Genomic DNA, 18,893 nt, shown 5'->3' on the forward strand with positions numbered 1-18,893 from the left:
ATTTTGTATATCCATGTTCAAGATTTTTAATATTTTATTTTTCTCTCCAAGTACTTCAGAGGCTGCTCCATTCTTCTTCTATATCTTCACTGATTTAGGCTTCTTTTAGGTAATCTGTTAATTGTGAAGAAATATAGAATAGAAGAAAGGTATAGCAAGGATATGCTAAAGTGCTTCCAAATTGAAGATCTGGACAAAATAAATATGCATATGAAGTTGTGTGCTTTTTTTTTTTTTTTGTGAAAACGTTTTGAAATGTTTACACATGTATGCTGCACTATCTTTTGCATGTATGCCCATCTGGTGAGAGCTCACTTGACTAGTAACATGTCTTTTCTAGTACCCTGATTTCAAGTTTTATCGGTAGAACTTTTATTTAAAATTAATATTTATGAAAATAAGGTATAGAAAATATCTCCAGAGTAACATTTCCTTATTAATTTAAACTTGCCAAGAAAATATATTCTTGTTTGATTCTTTATCCAAGTGAGAAAACAAAGTGTGCTTCATGACTAGGCTACTTGTACAGTTGACCGTTGAACAACATCGGGATTAGGGGCACCGATCCCCTGCACAGCTGAAAATCTGCATATAACTTCTGACTCCCAAAAAAACTACTAATATCCTGCTGTTGACCAGAAGCCTTACCAATAACATAAACAATCGATTAATGCATGTTTTGTATAGTATGTATTATATACTGTATTCTTACAATATAGTAAGCTTGAGAAAAAAAATGTTATTAAGAAAATCATAAGAATGAGAAAATACATTTACAATACTGTAGTATCTTTATCGATACGGTAAGATGAGTTGTCTGTCAGCACCTACATCAATATTGTCTTCTAGGACACAAAACACTGTAGATGTTAATACGTATTACTAACACTAAACATCAAAAAGGAAAGATAATATGAAAAAGAAATTCATGTTTATTTACAGGTATAACAATTCATGCATTGATAACAAAAAAGCAGCAATATAATTGCTTTATGCTAGCCTAGTGTAAACGATATGATTGCTTCTAAGTACCCTAGCCTATATACTAATGGATGAATCGTTATAAATTTTTTATGGCATACAGTATTGCAGTCATATTCATAATACGGTATTGGAAACATTGTTACATATTTAAAAGAAACCACTTACCTGTGATGATAGGCTGATATGCAGCTTTTCCACTTACAAGAAAGAAAGAAAGGCATAGCATATGGTAATGTACTCTTTGAAAGTAAAGTTATAAAACAGTAAGAAAACTAAACCAGTCTTCATCCTCATTATCTTCACATTGAGTGGTCTGAGGAAGAAGAGGAGTTGGTCTTGTTGTCTCAGGGGGTGGCAGAGGTGGAAGGAGAGGCAGGCATGCTTAGTATAACTTTACATTACATCAAGTGTGCTCTTTTGCTTGCTTCATTTCTCTAAAAATGTTTCTGTATCGTACCAATCCTTCTTCCATTGTTTGCTTTAATTTCAGTGTCTGTATCTGTATCATAGAAGGGTCCATGTCATAAAAGAAGTCGAAAGCAGTCTTGAATAATCGGAACCCTTCTGCCAGAGTTTCTAATGTCAATTTGTTTTCTGGTACTGTTTCTTCTACATCTTCTTTCTCATCATCTGGAACTGTTTTGGAAGCACTCATCTCCATCAAGTCATCTTCTGTTAATTCCTCTGGTGTGGTGTGGTGTCTGTTAGCTCTTGAACTTCTCCAAGATCCATATCTTGAAACCCTTCATCCCCCCCCACCTTTTTTGCCATATTCTCAATCTCCTTCATGATTTCCTATTGGCTCTGTCGTGAATCCTGTGAAGTCATGCACATCACCTGGACTCAGTTTTCTCCAGCAGGAATTGTTTTGGGCTTTCATGGCTCTCATGGCTTTTTCTATAATAACAATGGCATCTTGAATGGTGTAATCCTTCCAGGCTTTCATGATGTTTTCTCTATCAGGGTTCTCTTCCATAATGTTGACAATCCTTTCCATAGAGTACTGTATGTAATGAGCCTTAAAGGTCCTTATGACTCCCTGGTCTAGAAGCTGAATTAGAGACATGTTTGGTGACAAGTAGACCACTTTGATGCCTTCAATGTTGAACTCATGGGGTTCTGGGTGGCTAGGGGCATTGTCCAATATCAAAAGAACTTTAAAAGACAGTCCACTTACTGGAAAGGTACCTCCCGACTTCAGGGACAAAGTATCGATGGAACCAATCCAGAAAAAGGTTCTCGTTGCTCAGGCCTTCTTGTACAACCAAAAGACTCGTAGCTGGTGTTTATCATTTCCCTTCAAGGGTTAGCAGCTTTATAGATAAGGGCAGTCCTGATCATAAACTTGGCTGCATTTACACAAAACAGTAGAGTTAGTCTATCCCTTCCTGCCTTAAATCCTGGTGCTCACTTCTCTTCCTTACTAATAAATGTCCTTTGTGGCATTTTTTTTTTTCCAGAATAGGGCACTTTCATCTGCATTAAAAACTTGTTCAGGCAGATATCCTTTCTCCTCAATGATTTTCTTAATGGCATCTAGGAACTTGTCTACTGCTTCTCCTGTTATCTTGATATTTTTTAAAGCCAAATCATCCTTTGCTGACCCTTCACCTTCCTTTTGCTTTAAGTTGTCATTAATGACTTCACTTTTTCTTGAATCATATTAGAGTCTATAGGTATGCCTTTCTTATAGCAATCCTGCACCCACATAAAAGCTGCATTTTCAATACAAGATAAAAAGGTATTTTGCAAAGAGTGCAAGGTTTACATGCCTGCTGGCATACCTGCAGCAGTGGCTTCACGAAATTCCTTTACACACTTCCTTACTAATAAATGTCCTTTGTGGCATTTTTTTTTTCCAGAATAGGGCACTTTCATCTGCATTAAAAACTTGTTCAGGCAGATATCCTTTCTCCTCAATGATTTTCTTAATGGCATCTAGGAACTTGTCTACTGCTTCTCCTGTTATCTTGATATTTTTTAAAGCCAAATCATCCTTTGCTGACCCTTCACCTTCCTTTTGCTTTAAGTTGTCATTAATGACTTCACTTTTTCTTGAATCATATTAGAGTCTATAGGTATGCCTTTCTTATAGCAATCCTGCACCCACATAAAAGCTGCATTTTCAATACAAGATAAAAAGGTATTTTGCAAAGAGTGCAAGGTTTACATGCCTGCTGGCATACCTGCAGCAGTGGCTTCACGAAATTCCTTTACACACGCACGCACGTATGCACGCACGCGGCTCCTTACACTTAATTCATATATCTTGAAATAGTGGCCAACCACAGTTGGAGACCTCAATCCACAGTACATATCAAGCAATTCAACTTTTTCTTGTAATGTCATGACTTTTCTCTGCTTCTTGAGACCACTTCCTGCATCACTAGTAGCACTTCATATAGGTCCCATTGTCTTATTCAAGGTTTATGGTATTGCACTAAACATGATGAGAAATATGCAAGTACCACAAGAGATCACTTTTTACTGTAATATTCAATTTACTGGAGAGATGAACTGCTCACATGGAGATGATTAGCTTTACACACCACTTTTAGCAGATAAAATATTTTACTTGTGACACTAGCTCACTGCATAGCAACAGGAGGTGGCTATGAAATTATTATAGTTATTACTCTACAGTTAATTTTATGCAGTTACTTTATGTTTGTTTACATATCTCTTGACTGTTAATGGTGCCATGTACGGTCTTGTAAGTGGTTGTTGCATAATTTTTGATAAATTTTAACTTTTTATAATAGATGTTATATTTTATGGTAGTAAATGATAAAATAGACTAGCATCTACATATATTTTATGCAGTCATGAAACTTTTTTTTAATTTTTTTCAATATTTCTAGGCTACATAGTTTGTCTGCAAGGTTTTTCAAATTGTCAAAATCTCCAAAAAAAGTTTCCAAATATATTTATTGAAAAAAAATCTGCATATTAGTGGATCTGCACGGTTCAAACCCATGTTGTTCGAGAGTCAACTGTATATAGAAGCTGATAATGTCACATCACTTGCCTTAATATCCCATAATGCAAAGCACACACCTTTCAGGGATATATGCATTGTGGGAAAGATTGGCAATTGATATGAAGTCATTAGCCTCTATATACAAGTAGCCTCTGATACATCACTAGGTTTGAAAATGCAGATTTTTCTTTATTTCACCTTTTTTACCTGAGGCAATTTACAAAAAAGATAAACCTTGCCAATCTTTTAGGATTAGCCAGCCTTTTCTTGGATTTCTTGGACACTCCAAAAACTAAATTCTTTTCTTTCTTGGTGTTGCAGAATAGAAGGAATATGTTTGAAGTTATCAAAAATTCTTAGAAAAAATTTTCCTCATCCATTATTTTGAAATATGTTTTTAGGGCATTTTACTCTATTTCTTGCTACAGACAAACCTTTTGTTCATGTAATTCCCTACCCATAGTACTTTTTTGCATCGACCATAATACCACAACTGTAGAATGGATATATTGTTTTAATCCTTTCCTCAAGCATGAGCAAACAGAGTTTATATGTGAAATATCTTCACAACTAGTCTACTTGTATATGGAGGCTGCTGAATGTTTTGTCATATGCCTCAGTATTCCATAACGTGAAAACATTATGAGAAGTGTGACTATCCAGACTGGTTTCAGCTTTTATTGAAGTCCCATCAGTCAGAGTCAGACTTGATAAAATAGAGTTTCATAATTTCTACAGCTGTCTATGATCTTTAGTTTTTAACAATATTGTGAGACACCATTTTATTACTTGCTTATAAAAAATGTATGATATATGCATTTATTTAATCTTGATATTTTCTTGTCTAGCTCTCACTGATGATACCTCAGCAAAGATTGAACTAGTCTTAGTAGTGTCTCTTCTGAAAATGTTCTTGTATTATGGGAAACTAAGGCAGACTGATGGGAAGTCAATAGCTTCTATATATAATCAGACTAGTTGAGATATTTCATCTGCAGTCATTGTTTGGTTTTTGCTTGGATTAAGGATTAAAACATGAATATAATTTCTTGGCATGTTTAATAGACTTTGTAACTGATCAGTAAATCTTACTCCAACTATCTCTGTAAATTGGATATTTATTTATCTTGAACAAATCTATTTGTATTCATGCTTCTTCTTTTCCTCAGACATGCCAATAATATGCATATAGTTCATATCTAAGTAATGCTAGTACACAGTGATATAATTTGTTCTGTGCATGGTATGAACTTGTTAAAACCGATTTCTATTTCTCCTTGCTGGAATTGATTATATAACTGGTTATATAATTAATGGTTATATATTAAATATAATTGATTATATAACTGGGGAGAAATCATTGTGATTATAGTATTACCCAGAATGTCAAGACATGCATTGAAAGTTGAAAAATTCACAAGTCAGTAACTTGAGAATGCAGAAGTCTAAAATCATAGTAGGTCTGATTCCTTTCCACAAATAAAGTGTTGCAGTCATTGGCATAGTATTTATTTGGTAGAAATTAAATAATTGCTTATGAGATTGAAATGCTTTGATCACAGTTTTGTAATTTGCATTTGCACACTGCAGTATACTGATATGCATTGAAAGTTTTTTCATAAATTTTTATTTATGTGACTCTCATCCAAAGGTTGTAAACTTTTACGGGAAGTAAACTAAGTTTTTTTATTATTTTTTAACATAATCCAGGAATCCTGCTCTTGAGATCAAACATCGAACTTTTTTAAATACACTTTAGGACTCCAGTAAGTTCGAGTGGATTAACACTATCCAGTGCAATTCACGTCTGTGTCAGGATTTGAACTCATATCTTGTTGGTTGGAACATAGGTATGTTATCCACCCAACCAATGAGTGGACTTTTATGTTATTATTGTTGAATACTTGTTCAGATTAATCTTTATATATATATATATATATATACACACACACACACACATATGCATACACCTTTTTTTTTTGCTATTTACAGACTGAAAACAACAAGTTACGAGAAAAAGCTGCGACTGGATCAGTGTAAAGAGGAAGACTATAACTCAGATTCCTTTATTAGTTCAGATAGTGATGAACTGCTTGATAATGACAGGAATTTTGGAGATAAAAGAGACTGCATTGGAAAGGTTAATGATCAGTGTAAAGAAAGTAAGAAAACTTTTGAAGCAAAATCAAGCATAAATAATGAAAGATTAATAGTTGAAAATGAGCAAAACAAAGATAATAAAATGTCTACAACAAGCTGTGAAACTGAAAATACACATCAGGTAGTTGTTATAGATATAACATTAGATCCACCTGTAGAGCATAAGGAAAAAAAAAATGTAACAAAGATTGTTGAAGTTATTAATGTTGACTCTGATGATGATGATGATGGTGATATTATTGACTGTGACACTGAAACTGCTATGAAGAATCAGACTGAAAGCAATGGAGATGTACTCGAGTCAGCTTCAATGTTTTCAGTCAGTCAAGGTGTATTTGATTTTCCAGATATTGTAGGTAAGAGATTAATTGAATTAAAAAGACCACCAGCTCATCTTCTCCCAGACAATGTCTTACTTCGCAAAAGAATATACATTATGGACATGAAAAAGTTAACTTCTGATTGTAATGATACAGAACGTTTTGATAAAAGTGGAAAAGTTGCAAGATGTAATTGGAAGCGTAGAAGACAGTTTGGTAATCAGAGAAATAAAAATGTATCAGATCGTGATGTATGTAGAAACTACAAAAAACTTACAAAAAATCACAATCAGAGTACACATTTCTATGATTCACAGAACAGATCTTCTCTTTCTACAGTTGATTTAAATGATCAGTGTTACAGGGATTACCATTGTGAATATGGAACAGCTTCTGCTTTTGGTGTATATTCTAGCCACCGATCTCTTCCTACAGCTGATGTGAATGATCAGTGTTATAAAAATTACCGTGATAATGGAATAGCTTCTACCAGTGTCGTTTATTCCAGCAAATCTGTTCCTTCATCTGATTTGAATAAACAGTGTTACAAAGATTACCATCATGACTATGGAACAGTGTCCACCAGTGATGTATATTCTAACAAATCTTCTGGACATTATTTGCAAATTGATTCTGCCAGTAGTCAATGGCCTAATACTAACTACTACACATCAGAAATGAATTTGCTTTCCAAAAAAAGTGACTTTGTGAACTGCAGTCCTGTTGTTCATGATAACCAACATAATATAAACTCAGATATGCTTGGTTCCCTCTGTGATCAGACATCTGAAGATATTTCAACACAAGTTCCAAATTTAAATCAAGAAACATTAGCTTATGCATCGAATGAATATATTCAACATTACAAACACCATGTTAAAGAATCTTCTATAAATAGAATGTATAGGTCAGACTTACATGAAGAAACTAATATTGAAAATGATAACTGTAATAAACAAGAATTTGGTGAGCCACAGGAGTTGAATATTTCAAGTCACTCAGCAGAACACATAAATGATGTGCACAGACAGGAACACTGTATATCCAATTGTACATTATCTGACAGGTATAATGATAAAACTAGATATATATCTCATCAGTTAAGTAACATGAATCACACTGACAGGTGGTTGTCATCACAAAAGAACAGAAACTGGAGAGATAGGAAACGGCGAAATAAAAAAAGACAGCATAGTGAAAATATATCAGAATATCAGTCAACAATTCCTAAACTTAAAATTATAGCCAATAACTGGAAACACTTCAAAACTGAACTACAAAAGCAAACAACATTAGAAGCTTTAAAAAATGGACCTGGAGGTATCCTGTGGGAGGGAAATTGCCATCCACTTATAAAGCCTGCTTGTAGTATTTCTTGTGGTAAGAATAACATTTGATTATTTTTTATCTAAAATATTTTAGTTTTTGCCATAGTTTAATATTTATTATGAATATCTTCTTTTGAAGATTGCAGATGATTTTCTCTCACTTTCACTTTTAGGAGAAAATACTTGAAAACTTTTCATTTATGTAAATTTCAGTAGTAAGCTAAAAAAAATTTCATTTTTATTAGCTTACTACTAGATTTGCCTTGAAGAAAAGTAATATGCCAGAAATCTGTGTGTGTACATGTTTAGTGTACCCAGAATAATAACTTTAATCTTCAGCCTTAATTCCACATGAAATCTGATTCCATGGTAATAACATTATCACCATGTCTACTAAAATGCGGTGATATCTCTGAAATTATCCTTACCATCGAGTAAATAAGAATTTCTACTATCTGCTTTATTCCCATTAAAAACCTACCACTAATTGTTAGCCATCCGGCCTGACTTTTGGGGTATGTTCTTTCAGGAACATTACTGTTGCACTGCTATTGCCAGTAGAAGATTGTGTGAGCATATTACAGTATTTCCAGCCTTTTAAACTGACATAATGTCATTGGTCAGGGGTGCTTAAGGGGTCAAAGCTGTATAACTGAGAGGAGACCTCCACATAGCCTTTAAAGGAATGCAGAGAACTGACCAGGACTTCTTACCTAATGTCCAATCCTCACCTTCTCGTGGTGTACCCTGTTAGGTATCTACCTGGATACTGAACGAACGAGGATGGGCTGGCAATTTGGGATTTAGCCAACTAAATTGTATTCTTATTGGCTTAAACTAAAATATAAAATTGTGTACAACATGACAGAATTTCATGCTGACTGGGATGGAGCCCAGTTAAACAAGGCCCCCATTGTTTTTGCCAGGGCAAACATTGAAAAGTCAGCTATTGGAACAAATCCTGAAACACATTGATTTGGAAGAAAATTGTAGATAGGAAGCTAGTAATGGTGTAAGTTTTTCATGTAGTACTATCATATCCTGTACACCCCTTGAGGTTCATATCAGGAATTTAATGATGATAATGTCATTGGTACAAGATCCAGAAATTTGTGTGTGTGTGTGTGTGTGTGTGTGTGTGTGTGTGTGTGTGTGTGTGTGTGTGTGTGTGTGTGTGTGTGAGAGAGTGAGTGAGTGAGTGACTCGTCATAGTGTCATACCTAGTTATAAGTGTATAGAAACATTTCACAGACATGCACACAGCTGAATAATCTATGTTAAGTACATGAAAATGGGCTGTTCTGCTTCAAAGTAAGTTCTCATTCATAATTTGCCCCTGTGTTATGCTGCATTGCATATGTTTTAGCAACAAATGGCACAATTGAGTTATGGAGTATATAGACAATCTAGATTTCATTTGGGATCATACATGATGAATCATGTATGATTGGTAGGAAAAGATCGGCTCCCCTATATTTTCCTACAGTTAAAGAAACGTGACACAATATTTACTTAAAATAGTAAAGAAAGTGATACTTACATCTACAATTGCAGAACTTTAATTACAGCAGACCCACCTTAACCCTACATTCTACTACCACCAAACACACATTCCATAGGAAAGTAAATTGTACTTCAAAAATAGTTACATTCTTGTGTGATTATATTTCATGAAAGTTTGCGTGTGAAATATTTTCACAACAAAAGTTTTATATATATATATATATATATATATATATATATATATATATATATATATAAGCCTCACAAGATCTCAACACCCTATGACACAACAGTACTATGTGTGAGCAGGTGATTATAAGTAAGAAAGGAAATATTAATTATTGTTGTGTTGTTTGAAAGTTGTAATCATTGTGGAAAACAGTAGTGGGGGTTTTCATGTGTTCATATATTAAACCTAATGGGCTGTAATTAAAACTAATTAAATTAAAATATAACAGATAAATTTATTTAATACAAGTGAGGATAACAGTTTTCCAACTTTTTGGAATAGTGAGGCAGTCTTTATAATTAAGACTTGTTCCAAAGAGCAGGGGTGTAGGAAATCAAGGCAGAAGATGAGAAGTTGGTTCAATGAGTTTGGAGATGAACTGTGTATTGATGTTGACTGGCAGAAGCCAGTGGATATGAGTAGATGATAGTGGTTAGTTCAGTGAAACAGCAGCCATGAAAACATAGAAGATATACAATGCACAAAGAGAGTGCCTATAGGAATTTTTTTTTTTTTCCTTATATAGTCAAACCTGTGGAGTATCCATAACTATAGAATCACATGTATGCCACAGTTAATAACTTTTTTTTATTATATAAATATTTCATCTCATGTATCATAAGATATCATCAGTAAAATTATCAAACAACAATAGGAATTGAATTCAAAAAACAGTAGCATGCATGCTTAAATTGGAATCCCTGCATGTATACATTCATGTGTTCATGTATTAAACCTAATGGGCTGTAATTAAAACTAATTAAATTAAAATATAACAGATAAATTTATTTAATACAAGTGAGGATAACAGTTTTCCAACTTTTTGGAATAGTGAAGCAGTCGTTATAATTAAGATTAGGTCTATGAAGTAGGGCTTCAGCACTTTTTTTTATAGCAGCTTAGGATTTTGCCATTGGAACCTATGGTTAGTGATTTTGATACCATGTTGTGCAAGGCCAGATTTGTGAGGTTTGATAAGATGGATATTGTTGTTCAGTAATTGTACTTAAGACACAATATTTACATAATAAAAAAAAAAAGTTATTAACTGCGGCATACATGTAATTCTGTAGTTATAGGAATATGACTTGGAGTCAATGTGGGAGGGATCAATACTTAAGTGAATTGCTTGCTTTTGTATACAATCAAACATTCTGAGAGAAGTCCATGTACTACCTTAGATATGGAAACAGTATTCTAAGGCTGGTCACATTTAAGCTTTATAAAGTGTCAGGAGTTGAGCAGTAGAGAAGTACTGTTTGGGACCAAAAACAATACCAAGGTTTTTGGTGGCTGAAGATGCTATGAACCTGATGTACTTATTCCAGAATAGATTAGATATTAGAGTTAATCTAAAAATCAAAAATTGGTCCCAGTTTGGCAAGAAGAACATTGTCAAAACTGAGGGGGGAGAGAGAGGGAGGGAGGGGGGGGCATGGTCTTTCTATCTAGAAATAAGACAGGATTGTATTTTTGTGGCATTAAAATTCACCAGGTTGTCCTTACCAGACTAGAATGGTAAGTAGATCAGTGTTTAAGACATTGGTTAAAGATATTGAAGCATAAATTACCTGAGCACTACATCAGCAAAGCTGTGAATAGAATTGATGTTCAGGGAGAGAAGGTCATTGATTAAAGGAGGAAAAGTGTAGATGCCACTAAGCCCTGCAGTACTAGCATTAATTGAAAATTCTGATATAAGGAAACTATCCACCATGATCCCACAATAAACAACTGGCAGTTCATTCACAAAGGACCTGATGTACTTATGCCAGGATAGATTAAATTTGAGAGTTAACCCAAAAATCAAAAATTGGTTCTGGTTGTCAAGAGAGAGAGAGAGATAGGGGGGTGTGGTCTTGCTTTCTGGAAAAGATACAGGATTGTATTTTGGTGGCATCAAAATTCACCAGGTTGCTCCCACTGCACTTGAGAATGGCATGTAGATTAGTGTTTAAGGCATTGGTTAAAGAAGATCTTGAAGCATAAATAACCTGAACACCACAATATTTTAAAAATGAAAAAGAATATTGGTGAGCACTGTCATCAGCAAAGCTTTGAAAAGGATTAGATGTCAGGGAGAGAAGGTCATTGTTGTATAGGAGGAAGAGCATAGATGACAGCACTAAACGATGGAGTTCACCAGCAGTAATTGAAAAATCTGATGAAAGGAAACCATCCACCATGACCCCACAACGAACAACTGGCAAGGAAGTTGCCAGTGCATTCACAAAGGAAGGAGTAATACTATACGATAGTAACTTGGTAAGGAGGTCATGATGCCAGATCTAATCAGATGTATTGGAAATATCAACAGCAACCACTTAAGAGTCTTTGAACTTTTCCACATCCTGCATCGAAATGTGAGTGAGGTTGGCTAGGAGATCTGCTGTGGAACGAGAATGGTGGAATCCATATTGGTGATCTTCTATGTAGTGAAGCAGTTGTCAGTTGATCACCTTGTCTATTATTTTTGAGAGTATTGAGGTAAGAGCAGTAGTTTCATGGTTGACTTTTTATCTTTTTTGGGAACAGGCTGACTGAAAGCTTGTTTTCAAGCATTTGAATAGATGCCAGAAGAACATGTCATCTTGAAGAGACAATACACAATGGGTGTGAGTTCTGGAGCACAAGATTTTAGTATATCTGGAAGAATATCATTAGGACTAGTAGACTTATTGGTATCAAGGCTAGTTGAATATTTTTCCGATATCCTTTCTGATAATCCAGTGTACAGTATTATTATACAAATGATATATGCCATTTGGGTATGTTTGTGATATAGATATACAATATATGTCTGCCATTGAGTCAGCCTTCAAGATCTTCACAGGTTCTAGTTTCCTACTGATGACCTTAAAACACACCTGTGTAATAACCCATAAATGCATGCATTAGCCTCCTGTTTTCTCTTTATTCAGCCTTTTCTGTTAATATACAGTCATAGAAAATAAGTATATTTTTGTAATTTTATATTATTGGTTTGTTTGAATATTTTAGATCATACCTGTGGTAGTATGTTGACTTCAAAATTGACATCTTGTGAATTCCAAAGAATGAAACTCAAGTATAAAAAAAAAGAAAAATATTTATTGTAAACAGATATGGAATCAATATTCAGTGTTATTCTCTTTATCTTTCTAAGGAAATCTGACAGTGATCTTCAGCTAAAAGTTCTACAGTTTCACTTGACTATATGGAAATCTCTTTTTCAGCATGTATGTCATCACTTTCCTCTGTTTTCATTTTTCTCTCCTACTACTCGTTTATTCAGTCTGCCGTACCTTTCAGATTCCCTAGATCAGCGCTTCCCAAACTGTGGGCCATTGCCCCCTTGGGGGCTGTTACTTTTGTTGAGGGGGCCATGAAATAATGAAAACAAATTTAAAATGTTTTAAGACTAAGTGTGCCATGTAAAATGTGTATGTAAGATGCTAAAAATGTAATATTTGCATTTGATTTTCGCAGTATTCGCTGCATATGTTTTGTATTGAATATAAACACAATAAATATTATAATAATATATGTCTGTATTACGATTTTTTTTCCCGATGGGGGCCGTGAAATATTTTAATTTTTCCAAGGGGGGCCTTTTCATCCATAAGTTTGGGAAACACTGCCCTAGATCACAGTAAGAGAAGCTGAAGATCTCATGTGACCATTCTGCTTCAAAATCTTGTTCTAGCAAGCAAGTTTGATGGAAAAACATCTTTTTCTTTCATTTTCTGAAGTGGGTGTGAAGATAATCACTCCTTTAAGAGTACAACATTTAATTGAGCAGTTCAGAAGATAAGAATTTTCTTCCTTTTTTTTTTTTCCTCTCTCCTTTCAGCTCTCTCTCTCTCTCTCACACACACTGAAAGAGCATGTGTTGTGCATTATGGGATGTATATAGCAACATAATGTTGCTCTATCCGTCGTTTGCAATAACATGGGAAGAAGTCAGTTACTTTGACACCCCCTCCCCCCCCATAAGCAAAGTGCTAAATGTTGAACATTGAATCTGATGCCACTTTCTTATATAACCAGCCTAGTTATTCACACTTTGTTAAAAAGGGACAAAAGAAGAATATAATTTCTTATCAAGTATTATTTATTCTGAATGTAGTCCATGTCTTAGGTTAGAAATCTAGAAGCAGAATAAATGAACATCATCAGCAATTCCTGATTTTACTCCCAAGAACACCATCTACTTGGGGTAAAATCAAATTGTTGACATACTGGAGTATATGATAGTACTATGTAATTAAGTTAATTTTTCAGTTAATTAAGTTATCAAATTATCAAAATTAATTTAATAGAAAAAATTTTAAAAAAATATAAACACAAATGGATGGAACATGTTGAAATAATGAAAACAGAAATATTACCAAAACAAGCTTAAATTAAAAACCATTAGGAAAAAGAAAACCAGGACGTCCTCTTAAGAGATTGGACGGTGACTTCTAAGGCTGGAACAGGCCACTCTAGGCCTAAATCCCTGATAGGCATGATGAAGATGATGTGATTAAGTTTACATTATTCTTAGCTTCTTATCAACAATTTTCATCCACATACTAATATGTTTCCATTCTTTTAAGATTACACGGTGATCCAAATACATTTTTGAAAATTATGGAGACAACTGCCGTGTTTGAATAAAAACTTTAGTTTAATATAACTAAAATCTACATTCGACCTTTATGTCAATGTCATCTTCTGGAGCATACACACTATACACAGAAAACAAGATACACTACAATCAAACTGGTTTGTTAAAGTTACTGACCAACCGCTACAACAATTGTTGACCTGACCTCTGGTGAAAAAAAAAATTATACATTAACGCTCGAGTCCTATTATTAGTGTTATCTGTTGGTTGTAGAAATACATTAGGTGCAACAACAAGTCTATGTATATATCTATATACATATATTAACATCATAATTATACATGTACATTTCAGCCAGTTGGTATGGAATGGTTTCTAATACTAGCTGAAGATTGACTAGAGTTCTGACTTATGCTGGATCTTATATATTAGGTAGGCTGAATGTGTGCCATCCAGATCCTTGGAATTTTCATGCCATCTTTGTTGTTGGCATTTGGGTGGTTCATCAGGATTTCGCAGGCTTCCTTAAATTTCCTTTCATACCAGGTTTTTGTATGGTGTAAAGAGCGGGTGCTTTTCCAGTTGATTTGGTGTAAGGTGTTGTGCGTGTGATCTAAGAGGCCTGCTTCACCATAATGGTTATATTTAATGTGTCTTATGTGTTCTTTCTTACGTATAGGGATTGTCCGTCCTGTTTCACCAATGTACTGTAAGTTACAGGTGCAACGGATGCAATAGACTCCAGGATGTGTCAATGGGAGAAGAGGATCCTTAGAGGAGCTGAATATGGTTTTAAGTTTAGTGGGTGGTTTAAAGGTGGCATTGAGGTTATAATGTTGTAGGATTCTGTTGATTTTTTCTGATAACCCTTTAATGTATGGGATGGCTATGGTTCTACTGTAATCTAGATTCGTTTTTGTTGTTGTTTTATGGAGTATTTTATTAATAGTATTTTTGTTATAGCCATTATTTATGAATGTGTCGCTGATGATTTTTAGTTCTTGTTTCGGGGCTTATTGGTTAGAGCAAATTGTTGTAGCTCTGTTTTTAAGCGTGTTAATGACTCCATATTTTTGTGATGGGTGGTGGTATGAATTAGCATGTATGTATTGGCCAGTGTGTGTGTCGGTTTTTGGTAGACTGTGAAGGATAGATTGCCTGAAGGAAGACGTGTGACTAGTATGTCTAGGAATGGGAGCGAGTTTTGATTTTCGATTTCGATGGTAAATTGTATGCGTTTGTGTTGTTTGTTCAGGTGGCTAAGGAATGTGTTTAGCTTTTGTCACCCGTGCAGCCAGATAGCGAACACGTCGTCAACGTATCTAAGCCAGACTGTTGTTGGTCTTAGCATGGCAGAATCATGAGCCCTTTGCTCAAAAGTTTCCATGTAGAAGTTAGCGATTGTGTGTGTGTGGGGGGGGTAGTGGTGAGCCCATGGCTGTACCTTCTTTTTGTAGGTAAAATTTGTTTTGCCACACGAAGTAACCGGACTGTAGTACGTGGGCAAAGAGGGGCCGTAATGTCGGGCGGAAATTTGTTCTGTAGTAGGAGAATTGCAAGTTTGCAAGTGAAATGCTTTACTTTATTTGAGTAAAAGATTAAACAATAATATAATTTCTTTTCCAAATTATTTTGTATAGGATTCATTTAGGAGTATGACATCATTTGCATTAAGTAAAGTTCTAAATGTTGACATTGGGTCTGATAACACTTTCCTATATGATGAATAGCATTGCAGATAGTATGTATACCCATGCTTTTGCCAGAATTTACATCAAATTATCATGAGAATCTGATCGTGACAACCTTATTTATTCCGATTCTACTTTGTTTTTATGAATTTCTCTTCTACAGTTTTTGTTGGCATCTTCTCCAGTATATTTGCACCAATCTTATCTTGAAATCTCAATAGGGATTCAACTTTCTGATTTATGCAATGTGACCATTGGAAAAAAAAAAAAAAATTGTACCTCTTTTCAGATATCATGTTCTGCAGCTACTTTTCCATTTGTAACAGACAACACAAGCAACCCAAGTGCTAATTGGTGCCATCTATTGTTGGATAAATGAGAGAAAACAAGCATTAATTAGATGTTAAAATGACTGTCTCCCAGATTTTTGATAAATTGATATAGCCATGCTAATTGAGCTTTAGAGTATGTTTTAAAGCTTCTGCTGATTGCAAAAAAATTTCACTGACTTACAATCATTTTTATGTAGCACTTTTGCTTTCTTCCATTTGATCCTGTGTGAAGGGGTATTTAATGCATGGTCTGATAGGCCCAACTTGTAACGATAGTGCCAAGCATACTTCTGATGTTCTTCAAGGTGGATGTCAACAGTTCTTCCTGTTTTTCTATAGTAAGCCAGGTCACAAGAATGGGACACTTCATATAATAAAGAAGAAAGTTTGTCCTTAGGTAAATGGATGAAAGTTGCTAATTTGACGTATCCTTTAAATATGGTGTGTAGCTGATATTAAGCACTCTAGATATATTTTCAGATGTGCTTTGAATGTATGCGATGGTAATAGTTTTGTGTAATAGGCAATGTAGAGAATTTCTGGCCAACATTTAGTATTTTTCTATTTTATGGGGATTATAGCCATTGGCTAAGAAAGTGTGATGCAAATGAGTGAGTTCAGCGGTAAGAGCATTATTATTGGAACAGATAGCAACTAAAACAATAGAACAGATATCCTAAAAACACTAACTCGCAGAGTTAGTGTTTTTAGGATATCTTACTGTTGAGCTGGATGATGATGTGAATGTTCGTGCAAATATCTTCCTGTTTATGTGGGATTTCTATAAACAAAAATGATAATGAACCATCAGGAAGCTGTGTGTTAGAGTATCTAGGAAGGGCAGACAGTCATTAGCTTCCTGTTCCATTGTGAAGTAGATTTTAGGTGTTGGCTATCTATTTAAATGCAAAAATGTATCTAATGTGTCTGGACCATGCATGTGGCCAAATAGCAACATCAACATAGCGCAGCTAAACCACTGGTTTGAGAGTGGCTATATTCATAGCTAGGTTTTCTAATTGTCCTATGTAGAAATTGGGTAAATGAGGAGTTCATTGTAAATTTAAATAATTCAGATAAATCTGGGGGGAAATGTGACTTTAGCAAATCAAGGGTTTTGATTAACATAATTTTTACCAATTAGTAAATATTAATATTGGGAAATAAAAAAAATCTTCACCACCACTCCAGAAATATTGATAGGTCTATAGTTAAAATCATCAGTCTATACACCACCCTTATGCAATGGAATTATCATACATTCTTTCCATTCCTGTGGGATCTTCCCAGTGCTGAGACTGAAATTATACAACCAAGTCACAGCCAGTTTGGAAGAACACATTTTTAGCATCTGTGCCCATCATCTCCTGAATCCCTCTTCAGTTTCCACAACAGGTCTAGCACCTCCTCCACATACTCCTTAGTTTCTTCATCCATTGTAAAGTAACATTAATCTCTCTGTTACATACACCGGATTGATAGCTTTTACCAAAATAGGCACACACTCATTAGTTGAACAATCTCTTCTGCATCTTCCATCTGCATATCTTCTACATTTAGGAGAATTTTTCTTTCACATTTGTTCATTCTTTTATTTGAAACATAACGATAGAATTCCTTTGTGTTGTCTTTAGCTTTCAGGGCAAATTTCTTTTCGTAATCACACTTATCTTTCTGTACAATAGTTGTAACTTTTCTGGCTTGTGTCTTATAATTTTCATAACTGACATCATTCTTATGTGCACAGTATTCTTTCCACATATTCTTCTCAAGAATCTTTTGCTTAATAAGCTTGTCCATTTCATTTCCTCAGATGCTAAAAATGTGTTCTGTTTATTCTTCAAGGTCTAGAGAGAGATTCCAATATTGCATCATTGATGCCTTTTTTAATACTTCTAGTTTACTGCCTGTATCCTTCCTATCTACCTACTGATACCATGGTGCAGAACTTAGTTTCTTCTTAATTGGCCATAATTTTTTGCATCTTTTATGAATGGAATATTCATATACTTAGTCAGTTCCCAGGTCAGTACAGCATGATCACTGTCACCAACTAGAGACTGGCCTTTAACTGACACCCCCTTTAATGTTACAGTTCTGATAATCTTTGACCTTGAGTGCCATCTGTCACATTCACCTTCAGGGAGTTGTCTTGCAACAGCTCAGTAAATTTGGTTTCATTCTTCTCATGAGATTTGCCACTACCCATTCAGTGTTCAGATGATTAAAGTCACCCAAGCAGCTGATTTCTTAGGTCTATTACAATATCCCACCATGTGGCTGCAAACTTACTTGCTACATGAAAAATTGTCACTAATACTGCACTTATAGCTTTTTACCTACGCTGGACTCAAATCAATGATATCATTAGTATTGCAAATCTTTCTTTCCTGTCTCCTATTCCTAAAAATACTGTACTTTGATGCAAGTTAGTATATCTGCTTCTTAGAGCCAGTTCTCACTGATGCCAATAATTTGAGACAACTCATTCACTAAGGCAACAAACTCAACCCCTTTGTTACTTATATTCCTGCATTTGTCTACAGGCATGAGTTATGCTCATGCTTTTTTGTATACTCAACTCTAGTTTGCATGACCTAGTTGGACGGCTTTCAGATCCCAGTTCATATCTGATGCTGCACTTATAAAGTATATGCAAAAGTGTTTGTATAAGTCGAAACCAGGGATGAGTACTCAGTCATCATTTCCATGATTAAACATATTCATATCATTAATACAGTTGCATAATTTAGTTACTCTTATGCATAGATTCTT

The 18,893-nt window shown here is 34.7% G+C and overlaps 1 protein-coding gene across 1 annotated transcript in view; it reads left to right on the forward strand.

Moving 5' to 3' along the window:
- Tsen54 (tRNA splicing endonuclease subunit 54) overlaps positions 1 to 18,893 on the forward strand; it is a 274,826-nt gene that overhangs the window by 167,509 nt on the left and 88,424 nt on the right. The window contains exon 6 of the mRNA XM_090397395.1: positions 5,957 to 7,824. Coding sequence (XP_090253521.1) covers positions 5,957 to 7,824 — 1,868 coding nt within the window. The remainder of the gene's footprint in view (positions 1 to 5,956; positions 7,825 to 18,893) is intronic.

This window comes from Typopeltis vanoorti, chromosome 9, assembly GCF_054136105.1.
Source record: "Typopeltis vanoorti isolate ZY-2024b chromosome 9, IOZ_Tvanoo_1.0, whole genome shotgun sequence".
In the NCBI taxonomy this organism is placed as follows: Eukaryota; Metazoa; Arthropoda; class Arachnida; order Uropygi; family Thelyphonidae; genus Typopeltis; species Typopeltis vanoorti.